We start from the raw sequence: 15,699 nt of genomic DNA on the forward strand, positions 1-15,699 counted from the left end.
AGAACCATGGTAGGCTTGTATTAGGTGATATGAGCAGGACCATGGTAGGCTTGTATTAGGTGATATGAGCAGGACCATGGTAGGCTTGTATTAGGTGATATGAGCAGAACCATGGTAGGCTTGTATTAGGTGATATGAGCAGAACCATGGTAGGCTTGTATTAGGTGATATGAGCAGGACCATGGTAGGCTTGTATTAGGTGATATGAGCAGGATCATGGTAGGCCTATATTAGGTGATATAAGCAGGACCATGGTAGGCTTGTATTAGGTGATATGAGCAGAACCATGGTAGGCTTGTATTAGGTGATATGAGCAGAACCATGGTAGGCTTGTATTAGGTGATATGAGCAGGACCATGGTAGGCTTGTATTAGGTGATATGAGCAGAACCATGGTAGGCTTGTATTAGGTGATATGAGCAGGACCATGGTAGGCTTGTATTAGGTGATATGAGCAGGACCATGGTAGGCTTGTATTAGGTGATATGAGCAGAACCATGGTAGGCTTGTATTAGGTGATATGAGCAGGACCATGGTAGGCTTGTATTAGGTGATATGAGCAGGACCATGGTGGATTCAAAGGCTCTCTTAATTAGGCAAATCTGAATCAAAATGTTAATGTGAATATCAATAGCCTCATCTTTTGAATATCCCATTACTACAGAGGAAAAAAGAGATGTGCTCTTTGATAGTATGTGTGAGTTTATGTGATTCATATAGTGAAAGTGACCTCAATTGGTCTTTTAAGTGATGTTTGAAGAAATTATATGCATATGTCCTTTACCTTTGCAGTGGCCTTTTTACCTCAGAGTTCAATGAATCTTGTTCAAATATGCAAATATGACTGAGTTCGTATAAATTAAGTCAGAGATCAAAAGAGATTGAAGATGTTCAACCTTGATAATGAGATGACTGGAACATGTGAACGGACACATCAAAGAACTTACAAAATGATATTCTATTTACTCTGAAGACCAGTCAAAACGTTGTCTTATAAATTGTCCTTGGTTTACCTTGTGCCGTCGTATCTGAATACTCTGTTCTTACTTCAAGTAATAACAGAATGCTATACCCTCATTTTGTAAAATAGCCACTGCAAAATAAAATAAGAGTATGCACTTTAATTATACCAATGTATTAAATAATGTTTTACACATGCCCCCCTTCCCCTTGGAGAATGTTTGTTTCCTTCCTATTAACATCTGATTTAATATTCTGACTCTCTACTTAAAAGTCACAACATGTCATTGACCCTCCCAGCACTTCCAACTGGGCTCTTGACAGCAGGAAATATATGACATTGACCCTAATGTGTACTTCCTATTTGTGGAACAATTTTTTTTGCTACTTTGGGGTGTAAAAGAAAGGATAAGAGATTGATATGAGGTATTTTGCTAAACCAGTTGGAGGTGCTGTGGCCGGCTGTGGGATCCTGGTGGTTTTTACTTTTGTCCTGTTTTCCTTTGTTTCCGCAGGTCTTCCTATCCCCTTTTCCTCCCCTCCACCCTGCTCTGTTCCCCGCGGCTCTTTTTGCCGGGTCGTGTTGTCCTCTCTCTCCCTCTCACACACCCTGGCAACCTGCTCCTCCTGCATTCTAATGTCGTAGTCTCGGGTTAATCTTCCTCCTTCTCCTCTTCCTCATCCACCTCTTCCTCATCCTCCTCCTTTTCTCACCATTTACCTTCCCTGCAAGCCTGTAATCTCCTCTCCCTTGGCTGGCAAGTAATGTTCCCACAATGTTGCCGCAACGTTAGCCAATGTTGAGGGTTTTCAGGCAAAGTTGTGAGAGGGCTTACATGTTTGCCAGGGTTTATTTTTCTTCCAATTCCAATTCCTTCTTGATAAACTCGTCCAACCCCTAATCCAACCTGTTCAAACGCCTTGATCTTGGTGAGCGGATGTTTGAATGACAATGTGGTCAGGTTTTATACGTTTTCATCACTATATAGAATAGTTTGCTTTGGTTGGAAATATTTGATCTGCTCCCAGTAGAGAACTAGGTTAATGAAATTAGAATGTATTGTAAACCATACAGTTATACCTGTAAATATAACTCTAACTTCAGCAGTAAAGGAATAACATTTCTTGAAAGAAAAATGTTAGCTTTTGAATCCTCTAAGTCGCTTGTTTACTTGTAGCCAGCTTGCAGCCAGCCCAGCCACCTTCAGTGGACACAAACAACAGCATCTTTCCGTTTCATCATTTGGTTCTCATTTTCGGGGAATGGAAACAGTATTTTTGGGGATTGGGATGATAAGGGAAAATAGTAGAGTGATACTATTTCTGGTATTTCTATGCCATATTTTGCACGGTGCTGGCTTTATAGTTGGGCAACTGGACATAATTAATGGTGTCTTTACTCATAGGAGGTTTGTGGTCATGTTCTTTGTCAGGTCTAGAGTACAGTATGTGCAGTGAAACATGATGATCAGTCACTCGTAGTACAATGCACCGCAGAGAGCCAGCTTTCTAAATGTGATATATGGCAATTAAGATATTGTTATGGTACTATTTGGGTCATCAAGTCTATGTTGTGTTAGGGCTAGTGATACCCTCGTAATAATCTATACAGTGGTAGTTGATGAACCAATAAGGTGTTTCCATTCCTGCAACAACCTCCTGTGAAGGTCACATTAGGCACTTAAGGAACCCGCTCACCAATAGCATCGGCCTGTATCCCTACTCCCTAACTCCCTCCACTTATTTTTCCCACCACAAAATTCTGAAACTTTAGTACTCTCCTTAGTAAGCCCAAAAAAAGCACATCAATCTTTTTAATACCTGTAAAATGTCTAAATTGCTTAGGTAAGAATTCAAGCTTCATGATTGTGCTTTTAAAAAAACAAACACATATTTGCTTACTGTGTGGATGAGCCAGCCAGGAGGAACTAAAGCCTGTCTCTTTTAATGCAATGTTGTTTTCAGGGAGAGAGGGGCAAGAAAGGCAACAGGGGAACTAAAGGGGATAAGGGAGACCAAGGAGCACCCGGATTAGATGCCCCCTGTCCGTTGGTATGTCCTGCGTTCAATGTGCAGCCAGGAGGCAAAAGGAAGGAGCGACCCTCAGAATGCCATATAACTTGCAGTGACAATCAGTAGTCTCTGAATTCTGATTCGCACTTCCTTTTGCCTCTGATGATAATCAACCCTAATAGACCCTGAAGTGGTTTTTGGTCCAAACGTCCTCTACAGTGTTAAGTCCAGCGACACAAACTACAGCAGTGATGATCATTTGGTATTCAGTGAATGCCTGGATGATTATGAGTTCTGAATAATTACCCCAGGACCAGGGACCATAAACTATCAGAGGGGGTTTTCTTTTCAGGGGTAAGACTAACAGGAACATGGCCCATTCTCTCCATTGAGTCTGTTCCTGTCAGTCTCAGGCCGCTTGCATGTTTAAGTGTGTCTGTCGTTACAGGATTCGGTCTGTTCATGGAGCGGCAGCAGGTAATCTCATTGGCCAGCAGGGGGTACTGCTCCTAAAGGAGGGGCAATGTGCAAATGTTTACAAAGTTGATTTCACAAACAGGGTTTCCGAGGCTTTAAAGGAGAAAAGGGTGAACCGGGCCTACCTGGCCTGGATGGGCTGGATGCCCCTTGTCCTGTGGTATGCTTCCTCTCTTCCTTTCCTATCCATCACTTTGGCTTCCCTAACCACCCATAACAATTCCCTTCACTCTCTTATTCGCTTTGCTGTAGGTATGAGTAAAAGCCAATATAACAGGGCTGCGTGAAAATGACATTGAGCTAACCCATTAGTACCGTTAGTTATGTAACAGGTTATTACCCCGAAAAAGCAACGCCTTTATTAACCAAGTAGGCATGCGCACACTTCAAGTTCTTGATTAAGACGTAGCTATTTACTACAAATACTGCTCAGAACACTTGTTTAGATTAACTGTGCATCATGATTTTTCACTTTTACTAACATTAGTAATTGATTTGCTGAGAATGCTGTTATTTTGTCTTGCAAGGGCAGCAGAACACCTACACTAATTAGTGGTGTGTTACAGAATCTATTTTCTTGATCACAACCCGTGATCCATTCAGTGACTGTTGTTTGAAAATGTCAAATACTCTTAATAGTTAATGGCTTTACTTTTCGTTATTCCTATCCCTGTCCCACTCGCATGGCACCCTTTTCCCACCTTGTCCCTTACCTTTTTGGCCAACAGAACTGTATTGGGAAGGATTATCTTGGAAGAACCAGCGCCTCCTCATTGATTTTCATTGAACCCTGTTTTGAGTTTGTGTATTGAAAAGGAGAAGAGGAATGGAAGGTTTGATTCATTCATAAAAGTTGCCAGATGAAAGAAAATAACAGCCCAGTGGCTGGACTTAAACCCTATTTCTAAATAAAAGTTTGAATGAGGCCTCCTGAGTGGCGCAGAGCCATAGGCATCACTACAGACCTGGGTTTGATCCCAGGCTGTGTCACGACCGGGAGACTCATGACACACAATTGGCCCAGCGTAGTCCGGGTTAAGGGGAGAGTTTGGCCGGCTGGGATGTTCTTGTCCCATCGCGCTCTAGCGACTCCTTGTGGCGGGCCAGGTGCATGCACGCTGACTCCGGTCGCCAGTTGTACGGTGTTTCCTCCGACACATTGGCTTCCGGGTTAAGCGAGCAGTGTATCAAGAAGCAGTGTGGCTGGCGGGTCGTGTTTTGGAGGACACATGGCTCTCGACCATCACCTCTACCGAGTCAGTACGGGAGTTGCAGCGATGGGACAAGACTGTAACTACCAATTGGATATAACGAAAAAACATACACATCTACATACACATACACATCTACTACTGCGCCTGAGCAATGGAGCTAATGGAGCTGCTGTATCCGCACTTTCTGGTAACTAAGTGGGGGCGCAAAATGGTCATAATCCAATGGGTCATTTCTTATTTTCACTGATTAACAATGTTTTGAGCTAGTATGTATTAAAATAGATGTGTCCATTTGAAATATGCTTTAATAATGAAGCGATTTTGTCGATTGCACCCTGTCGCCTCAAGATGAATTGTTTTGACCACTCTAAAGTTTCGCTTCGCTCCCGTGCGCCACTGTTTTAGTTCAGTGCAGTTAGAAAGCAGTAATTTGCACCACTGGTGTATAAAATGAAAAGGCACTTGCAAAAAGGCACTTGTTTTGCTGTTGTTACATTTGTATCGTTGTGTCATATCGAATGGTGTTGGTCCAATGGTGTTGTTACATATCATTTGAGCGGCATGTATCATTTCCCTTTGCCTGAACACGGCCCGGGCATGTCTTGGCTTTGCTGTAGCGCAGCCTCTGATTCTGAGTACCCTTCCATCAGCATATGAAAGGTTGCACCTTTGCAGGTAGCTTGTGGGCTGTCAATAAGAAACTCGCAATTGAGGAATAATCAGTAGGCCTAATATTACATGATTTAAATCTGTGAAATAATTTCACCCCCCAAGCGGTCCTTCTGTGGCTCAGTTGGTAGAGCATGGCGCTTGTAACGCCAGGGTAGTGGGTTCGATTCCCGGGACCACCCATACGTAGAATGTATGCACACATGACTGTAAGTCGCTTTGGATAAAAGCGTCAGCTAAATGGCATATATTATTATTATTATTAAGCTGTTTACAGGCATTTAACACCCTTCTGCATTTTGCCATCTATTTTCCCAACATCAATCAGTTAAAATACATTGTTCAAATGTTTTCCTTCAGTTACAAAAGTAACAGTCCTGGGTGAGCCCCATATGCGAGCGCACCATTGTCGCTTTGCAATTGCAATGCAGTCAAGCTGTGTAGGCTACATACAGTGCCTTTGGAAATTATTCAGACCCCTTCACTTTTTCCAAATTTTGTAACGTTTACATTTAATCTGAAATGGATTAAATAAATACAAATCCTCATCAACAACTACACACAATACCCCATAATGGCAAAGCGAAAACCTGTTTTAGAAATGTCCTAAATGTATTAAAAACATAAATACCTTATTTCCGTAAGTATTCAGACCCTTTGCAATGGGACATCCTTGAGATGTTTCAACAACTTGATGGGAGTCCATCTGTGGTAAATTCAATTGATTGGACATGATTTGGAAAGGCACACACCTGTCTATATAATGTCCCAAAGTTGACAGTGCGTGTCAAAAAACAACTTTATGGTAGACGGAAGCCACTCCTCAGTAAAAGCATCACGTCTGGAGAAAACCTGGTACCATCCCTAAGGTGAAGCATGGTTGTGGCAGCATCCTGCTGTGGGGATGTTTTTCAGCGGCAGGGACTGGGAGACTAGTCAGGATCGAGGGAAAAGTGAACAGAGTTCCTTGATGAAAACCTGCTCTCACGACCTCAGCCTGTGGAGAAGGTTCACCTTCCAACAGGACAACGATCTTAAGCACAAAGCCAAGACAACGCATAAGTGGCATCTGGACAAGTCTGTGTATGACCTTGAGTGGCCCAGCCAGAGCCTGGACTTGAACCCGATCGAACATCTCTGGAGAGACCTGAAAATATCTGTGCAGAGCTTGAGGGGATCTTGAGAGAATAATGGGAGAAACTCCCTAAATACAGGTGTGCCAACCTTGTAGCGTCATACCCAAGACATCTCGAGGCTGTAATCATTGCCAAAGGTGTTTCAACAAACTACTGAGTAAAGGGTCTGAATACTTATGTAAATGTGATATTTAATTTATTTGCAAAAAATTACAAACCTGTTTTTGTTTTGTCATGATGCGGTATAGTGTGTAGATTGATAAAGGGAAAATGTTTTAAAATAATTTTAGAATAAGGCTGCAATGTAACAAAAAGTGAAGTGGTCTAAATACTTTCTGAATGCACTGTACAGTATGTGCCCATGCGTCACAAAGCACAGGATCATTTGTATCTGGATAAAACAAACAGCTCTGCTTGGTAAGTAGAATTGACAAAATAAGCCATTTCTACCCTATTTCCATCAGATATGTAGGCTTCTGAGACAAGATCATTTTAAACATTTTCATGGTGACAAAGCTTCAAATAACGGTGCCAAAATGCCCTTGTTGGAGTAAAAGTGGAACAGTCAAATAATGTGCTCGCTGAGAATACACTTTTGTTATTCCTCATACTTTTCATTATTTACTTTTTGTTGTCAAATACACGTATATAGCCTACTCACTGTGGTTGTTGTTCAAAATGACCATTTTTGAATAATTGCGAAATAGTAGCCTATTCCTGTTACTGCAGGCTACATATTTGTTCAAATGTAAAACCTTTTTATTCTCTCATCATTTAAAAAGGAAATATTCTACAGGTGGGCTACAGTAGAATGATTTGTGTGGTTATAAGAAACAAAACACAATTACGTTGTGTATGCTGTGCTGTTCTTTGTTTCTATTTATCAAATTAGACCTACACAATAAGAAAATATGCAGGCAGTATATGAGTAGCCCCCCAAAAAAAATATTTTTGATTAAGTAATTTTTAATGAAATACATTTTTGAAGACCCCTGCTCTAGCCCAAACTGTTCGGATATGATCAATATTATCTGAGCTACATTTGATTATTTCTGTTGCAGATTCGGGGCCGCAATTTATGAATATATAGAGTTGCCAAAGAAATTCTAATTTGATCCTGATAATGGCAAATTAATAATACATTGGCAATTTTATTTTTATGTGAACATAATCAGTGATCACATTTAAATGCAAAACTCCATGTGGAATTTGTAAGTTGACAGTTCTTGTTCAATGCCCTTCCAGATAACACTGCCATATTGAGAAAATGTTGAATTTAATGATAAACTAAAGTCATTTGTAATTGTACTACATTATTGTGATCATATTATTTGTGACAAAAAAGAAAACGAAAACTCAATGTGCAATTAAACCATGCTTTTTATTAACCTACCAAGTGCAAAATTATAATTCAAATCCTTATTAGGTTAAACAATATTATTCCTCCCAACTTTTTTTTTCTCTTTTCGTCATTGTCATGTGTTATCCTGGCCACATTCTTAACAGTGTGGCCTGTCAGTCGATAACTGTAGGTGGGATTGTCAAGGGAGGAGCATGATATTTGTGAGAGTCACAGAGTCGGAACTAGAAGCACAAGCATTTCGCTACACTCGCATTTAACATCTGCTAACCATGTGTATGTGACAAATAAAATTTGATTTGATTTGATTTGATTTGATTTGAGTTGGTAGGGTTTCAGATCTGTCAATCAATCACTATGGGTGGGATTTTCAGGGAAGGTAGTAGACTGGTAAACAAGTAATTAAAAAACTTTTTCAATATCATTTATTGTGACAAAACCTAAGAAAAGTAGTTGTGTTCTATTCATAAATATGGATTCCCCCGGTTATGAAACAGCGTTGCCGGAAAATTATTTTAATATTATAAAAGCTATAACATTTTAGCTCTCCCACTTTCAGAAAAAGTCAGTTGCCCATGTGTACCACTAGTTGTTTGGCTGGTTGTTGCTGCTTTTTTAACACAATATGCATAGTACATTGCATAAATATAATACACATATACACACACTATAGTATTGTCCTGTCCATAGCATTTTTATTCAACAGTAAATTGCCTTTTGTTATACGGTACATTAAGTCACATCCTACAGTTTTAGCAGTGTGGGTAACACATTACCTTGAATGTATATCTGTGTTAGAACTACTTAATGTAAAGTGTTACCTCAGAGTGTTTATGACTCACTCCCTCTCTTTCCTTAGGGGGATGACGGCCTACCAGTATCAGGGTGTTGGAATAAAGTAAGTGAAAGAGCGTTGGTTTCCTGCTGTGAACGTACGTTATCTGCATCTTGAGGTGATAAAGTGCCTGGCAGTTCTGCTTTTTAAATGATCCCCATGCTAGTATAATCAACAACCTCATCTATCATTTCTTCGTTTATACTGTAAAAAAAAAGGGCTTTTTTTTGTATTCATGTTCGTTATGTCCTCAATGAACATTGCATGAACTAATGTGTGGTTTGTTGCCTCTTGTTTTCTCCTTGCAGTGACGATAACTTCGAGGTGGCACGTGTGATTGTACATAGAATATTTATTTTTGTACTTTGTATGTGCTTTCTTATACTGAGGGAAGAAAAAGAAAATCATAACAATATGCCAGGAGTTTTGTACAGATTGTTTATTTTTATTACTTGTAATAATGTTTATGTATTGGATTTTATTTCATAGCTATGCATTATGTCAACATGTTTGAATAAGGAAGAATTGCAATGTGGCTACATACAGCATGATATTTGTGCATAATGTGAATGGATATTGCTAATTAACTTATTGTATCATGTGATTTTGTTTTGTTGTGACCACGCTGCACTGAATTGTGGGGCTGGAAAGATGAAGTGTTGGCTTCTTGAAACATCTTAGTTGAACCCTCTTTGTAGAGATCATAACTATGAAAATGAAAGGCACCGCAAATAATTCCTGTCTAAATATGTACACAACTCAAGTCACGGTGACAGACAGCACTGTATTTAGTCTGCACTGTACAGTATAGCCATTTAAATCACTAGCACACAGATGGATCTCATCCGATTTAAACCATTTAGGATTTCTGATATCATAAACGCATAAAGTATCCTGAATACCCAGCATGCCACACAAGCACATTTTGTCGCTTTCTCTGAAAGGGGATCTCATGAAGGTGGTTTCAACTAAGATTGCCAGACCATTTCAAGCTTTAATTGTTTCCACTATGGCAAAACTGACATCTTTAAATAGAAAACAAATACTTAGCATTTGCTGCTTTTCCACTGGCTGAGTAGTTATACAGCCAGAGTGACCAACCATTCTAAGCTATAGCTTCACATATAACCTGACCTCAATTTGTCCAAGTTATCTGTAAATATTTTTTTGGGACCAAATCTAAGGGGCCACCCCCTGCTTTTTCACTATCAGGCTCTCTTTAACCATAGGTGTTTGCCTTTTTGTTAGAACGTTATCAAATTGAGACCAACCCATGTTACAGGCTTTCTCTTGGATGACTGAAATATTGCTGCTCACCTTTAAGGCATGCTGCTGCAACCAGCCACATAGCCTCTACGGCCAGTGTACCTCATCCATTTATTTCTATGAAGAAAGCCATTAATGGACAATAAATAGATATTTTTTGTTAAGAAGAAACAGACTTGTTATTTACAGCGGTTTCATAGGATGTAGTAGTCTATGTCGCCCTCGCTAACTGTGTTTATGAATCAGTATTGAAGAAATGGATGAAGGGGACTGGAGTAGAGTTGCTGCTCATTGTAAAAAAAAGCTCTGTGTTCTGCTCTGCCTGGAAATGTATAGCTAGATTAAGAGATTGTCAGATTACCACCCTCAATAAAGTCTTCATCAGGTTCTTATACCTCATACTAGCGTGTGCCTTGTCCCCCTGCCTTGCCCTCCTTTGTGTTAGTTTTCAACCCATAGTTTCATGGGATCATTGAGGATCTGTGTTCAAATGGACATGTATGTTAGAAATCAGCATACCATTTTTACAGTACATACAGTTGTTGTGCTTTAAAAAAGAACACAGTCAGGTTCATAATTATCGGCACCCTTGATAAATATGAGCGAAGAATACTGTATAAAATATATAATACAAATACTGAGCTATATTCTACGCTCCAAAAATTGGGAAATGATATTATTTTATAATAATACAATTGCTCAGAGAAATATATCATAAAAGTAATAGTGGTCAAAAACAGATAGGGGTCAAAATGATTGGCACCCCTGTTGTCAATACTCTAGCACCCTCCCCTTGTGAGTATAACAGCACTGAGCCTTTTTCTCTAATGTTTTATGTGATTTGAACACATTTGGAGGTATCTGAGACCATTCCTCCATACAGAATCTTTCCAGACCCTTTGTATCCTTTGTCTGCTCTTATGGACTGCACTCTTAAATAATGTATTGTTTCATTTTGCAGTCACTTTTATTGTGAATAAGAATAGAATATGTTTCTGAACAGTTCTACATTTGTGTGGATGCAAGTCTGATGTATGCTACCATGGCATTAATATCACCCCCCCCCCCATCAAAAAAATGCTAACTTCCCCTGTTATCGTAATGGTGAGAGGTTAGCATGTCTTGGGGTTATGATATAAAATGCTAACCTCCCCTGTTATTTTAATGGTGAGAGGTTAGCATGTCTTGGGGTTATGATATAAAATGCTAACCTCCCCTGTTATTTTAATGGTGAGAGGTTAGCATGTCTTGGGGGTATGATATAAAATGCTAATCTCCCCTGTTATTGTAATCGTGAGAGGTTAGCATGTCTTGGGTGTATGATATAAAATGCTAACCTCCCCTGTTATTGTAATGGTGAGAGGTTAGCATGTCTTGGGGGTATGATCGTTGTGCATCTGTGTCTCTATTTACAATAAAATTGACCCCGAAATGACACAATACATTATTTACCATTCATTTATATTGTGCACAGCATAATCCCTACCATAACCAAAACAAACTGAAAATGCATCCAACAAGTTTGTGTAGTCATTGCATGCTATGAACATGGGACCAAATACTTAATTTTTGACTATATGTTATGCACTATATGTGAATTTGTCTAAATACTTATGAGACATTAAAATGGGGGGACTAGATACTGTACACAAAGTGCATTCATTTCGTAACAGTAAAACATGTATGAAAATACCCTCAAATAAAAGGTGACATTCTGTACTGTCACTTCATATAAAACATTTCACCTCAAATCCAAAACGCTGGAATATAGAGCCAAATGAAAGGTGTTGGCTTCACTGACCCAATAGGGGAGTGAGTGTACCTCCTTTTGTGTTGCATCACTTTGCATTGAATACCATGCCATCTAGGGATGCCTTTGATATGCAAACGTTCCATTTAACATGAATTGTGGGAAGTGTGCATTTAAGTCTCTTAAATTGCTCTGCTCTGGTTTGTAGTGACCTGAATGTGTGTGTGTGTGTGCCAAAAAAGCATGGATTGTGCCGTTTGAGGTGGGGTCTTTGAACTGACATACACAGTACACTACAGTACACATGAATGGGGGAAAGGCATATGGATTGGTAGTATGGAAATAGTTATCCATTGACATGATCCTCTTTTTCCTTAAAAGGGTCAAAATCCTTTCCAACTGGCCAAGTAGTAGAGGTTCAAGACATCTGCTCAGTGACATTTTGCTCAAAGCTACAGAATGGAAACTTGAAGACATTTGGAGATATCTTTGAGTTTTGACCCGACCTGTGGTTGCCATTTTACTCAAAGATTTTCCAGCCGACTGAAGACAGAGCCAGTAATGTTGGGGGGCTCCAGTGGCAGCAATGAGCAGACTGACTTCAATAAGACTCAGAAACAAAAGGAAATTCAGTTTCCTTTGCAGTTTTTTTGTTGAAGGATTCTCAGGCTAGAAAAGCCGTCAAAGCCACAGAGAGACACAGATGCATTTCTTTGAGATGAATATGCTTGATTTCCCATCGGTCTTTATTCACTATGTGAAAGTAAGACATGAACCTTTTATAGTGTACACTTCCCTGTGTTTTATTTGACACCAACAACTGTGATTCAAGAATTCAGAGCAGCTCACAGAACATACAGAAATATTCTCTCCCTGTTCATGTGTTTCCAAGACTAACCAAAAAAACAAATGGAAACACTTTCGATGATTCCTGATATCAAACTCACTGCCTTCTCTACTATCCTGGGTGCTGCAGGCCTATAACAAACTGTTTATGTAGCTATGTTGCCTGACCTGTGCCCAAGGAAGAACTTTATTACGAACACTATACTGTTGGTATACATTATATACGTATACTAAAGACATAGTATATTACATTTATTCACATTCTTGTACTGAGGTGTAATACTCACCATATCAATGCTGAAAGAGTAAGTATTATACAGTAGGAGAGGGTTCACACACTATCAAGCATATGAATTACTCATCGATATATATACATTTTTAGCAGTCATACATACTGTCCGCTTTCAATGAGTATTCTAGAATAACTTGATTCATATTCCTGAGAAATGCCATACTAAATGCAAGACGTCGTGCGCCATTTTGGGCAGTTAATTTCAACTGTAATAATTTTAACACGTGCATCCTGTCTGTATGAATCAGTTGGGCTTTACGGTTACTGTTTGTTGCCCTTAAATATCGATTTGAACTATAAGAACGCTTATTTATATTGTAGGCTAATCTTTATGTAAGATTCTAACCTTGAACAGCTCCTCCAAACATTTTTCTTCTTGAATACTGATGGAAGAAAGATCCCCTGATTTTTGTTGTCGTGGCTGGAGGCACAAGACCAGTTTTGGAGTTATTGGACAGTTGACAACAGACGCTGAGATTATTTTGAATCGAATGAGTTGTTTATTGAGGTAGCCTATGACGTTTTCATCGGAGCTGATCGACAATTTAATGACGTTCTTGGGTGAAAACAACGTCTGAACTCTGAACTGCCGGTATGTCCATCTTGTCAACGACTGTGATATCTTGTGCCTTTTATCTGTGTTTCACACAAGCTTCCCTGTTTCCTAAAATAATCTAATGCACAGAAGCATTCCTTATGTCATATTGACAGCTGCCTTCTTACCCGTTCGCACAACTCAATCCAAATGCGCATAAAATAATTATTTGAATATTCAACGTGGTGAATACAGAACCGTGCTTAGCTAGAGTCCATATTCATATCCAAATTGTGTATTGCGAACAAGGGGCAGTTATTGTGGTTGTTCTTTCGAGTTCATGAAAGCCACATCAAGTCTGACAACTCGGCTTACTCTGCACTTGTTGTTCATACTTTACACGCAGTTGATTCTGAATGTATTTACATTTACATGAACTGCTCCTATAAAACCTCTGTGGAACATGGTCCTTATAAGAGTGGATCAAGTCAAGTGCTGTTACTGTATTACAGTAACTACTGTAAATGTCACTTAAAGTTAAGTGTTGTCACTGTATTAAAGTAACTACTGTAAATGTCACTTAAAGCAAAGTGTTGCCCACAATTGTTGTGTTTAACAATTGATGAATGTTTCCATTTATTTTGAATGCTCTAAACAAGAAGTTGTCCTCCCAAAGATTAAAATTCGTATTCATTTAGTGGTGCCCGTTTGTGCAATGATACATAATACATGTGTAATTTGGGCGAATTTGATGCTTTTCATTTGATTAATAGATGATTTAGTTCACCTCACATATTTTTTAACAAGAGAGTCCATCGTCCCCAATACAGCCCACAGTCCTTAATGAATTAACCAGAGTAATCATATGAAGATTGAATATAAATATACTAAGAATCATTCATTATTTTGTAGGAATTCATTCAAAACAGCAGTCACCTTAGGGCATTGACTGTAGGGTCATCTTTGAAAGTTTGTGTGCATTTCATTTCAGCTTTTTCTCACTTATGTTTTGCACAATGGTGGCAGTACTCTTTAGTTTTACCAGATATTTTCTGGACATTATTATTACATGTATCATTTGTATTATGTTTCTTTGGTATACATTTCCCATTTGGTACAACTTTACTGTGTCTTGATCTTACATTGTGTTAATATATTAAGTGTACTCGTCATGTAATATGCATATAACTATTTAACACATTATATATGAGAGCAAGTGATTCATGAACAACACCCATTAAACTGACGATAGGTCATGCGTAATTATTTCTTGGAACTGAGCACAAAATTGGTCTTTCGTATGTATTTTTGTTGCCTCCTGAAAAAATTCAAATGAAGTCCTCGATTCATTATTCATTTTTTTTGTCAATGCCACTTTGCAATTCATTCACTCTCACTTTTTTTTTTACATGACGAGTACACGGATTTGTTTTAGTACTGGTGTTGTATCAACTGTAAAGTTGTGTGGTTCATCACTGGTTGACATTGCCGATATGTTTATGCCAGTCTATGCTCAATGCATTCTGTTTTGTATAAAGTGGATGTATCTCTTCTTGATGCCGTCACCATTCTGAGCTTTTAAAGAAATATAGGAGATTCAGGTTTAGAAAGCATTTTAGATAGTATTGTATAGTACTGCACAATAGTTCATCTGCGGTTGACATACATGTTGTTTTCTCTTAACTATCTATACTGTATGTATGCTAGGCAGAAATGAAGATGTATAATATTTTGTGTGACAAACTATCAGTTTCAGTAGCTAACTGAGAACTGATTTGAGGGCATTTATTTCAATGCATTTGATGTAAAAAAAAACATCTGCATGCTGATATGATTGTTTATAAGCACTATTTTACCATTTAATAGCAACAGCGAAATAACTGCACACCATATATGGGCATATATTTGATATGCCAATTCTGCACAAGACGAGGAATTCTGTCAGTTAAGTGACCTTTTATAACTTCCTCTGGTGTTACAGACTCCTGAAAATGAATACAATTTGCAATGTTAACATTAAGTTGAGGTTTAGAAAGGTTGTTTCTTGAGATTCAATGTGAGTCGTCCGTAAACCTTTGAATTAAATCAATGTAATCCAGAGTTCAGTATGTTTTCATGGCTTCGTTGAGTGTGCTGTCAAAGGTGTTTTAACAGTTTTGGGTTTTTTTCAGAGAAGGTTTTTACTTTTTACAGATCTTACATTTCAGAGTACGTCACTGGTTGCCGATTGTTATTTCACTGTTCAATACATGTCACATTTTGAGAACATTGTCAATAATTCCAAAAATAAAGAATTGAGTTATCGTTTTTAAATTGTTGTTGCTGGAGGCCTGTTCAATTAAACCTT

General features: G+C 38.7%; 1 protein-coding gene across 14 annotated transcripts in view; it reads left to right on the forward strand.

The window, feature by feature from the left end:
• The window catches only part of LOC118400652 (collagen alpha-1(XIII) chain-like), a 57,971-nt gene extending 42,306 nt beyond the window's left edge, over positions 1-15,665 (forward strand). For 11 of the 14 annotated variants that reach the window (XM_052477150.1, XM_052477142.1, XM_052477137.1 and 8 more), the window contains 3 exons: positions 2,925-3,011; positions 8,688-8,726; positions 12,061-15,665. In XM_052477150.1, the coding sequence (XP_052333110.1) occupies positions 2,925-3,011; positions 8,688-8,726; positions 12,061-12,090 (156 nt within the window). In that variant the 3' untranslated portion in view covers positions 12,091-15,665. Of the gene's footprint in view, positions 1-2,924; positions 3,012-3,531; positions 3,610-8,687; positions 8,727-8,971; positions 12,004-12,060 lie in introns of those variants that run through there. The other 3 variants (XM_052477122.1, XM_052477148.1, XM_052477127.1) reach the window with 3 other exon arrangements.
• The last annotated feature ends 34 nt before the right edge of the window (positions 15,666-15,699 follow it).

Source organism: Oncorhynchus keta, chromosome 2, assembly GCF_023373465.1.
Source record: "Oncorhynchus keta strain PuntledgeMale-10-30-2019 chromosome 2, Oket_V2, whole genome shotgun sequence".
NCBI classification, from domain to species: domain Eukaryota; kingdom Metazoa; phylum Chordata; class Actinopteri; order Salmoniformes; family Salmonidae; genus Oncorhynchus; species Oncorhynchus keta.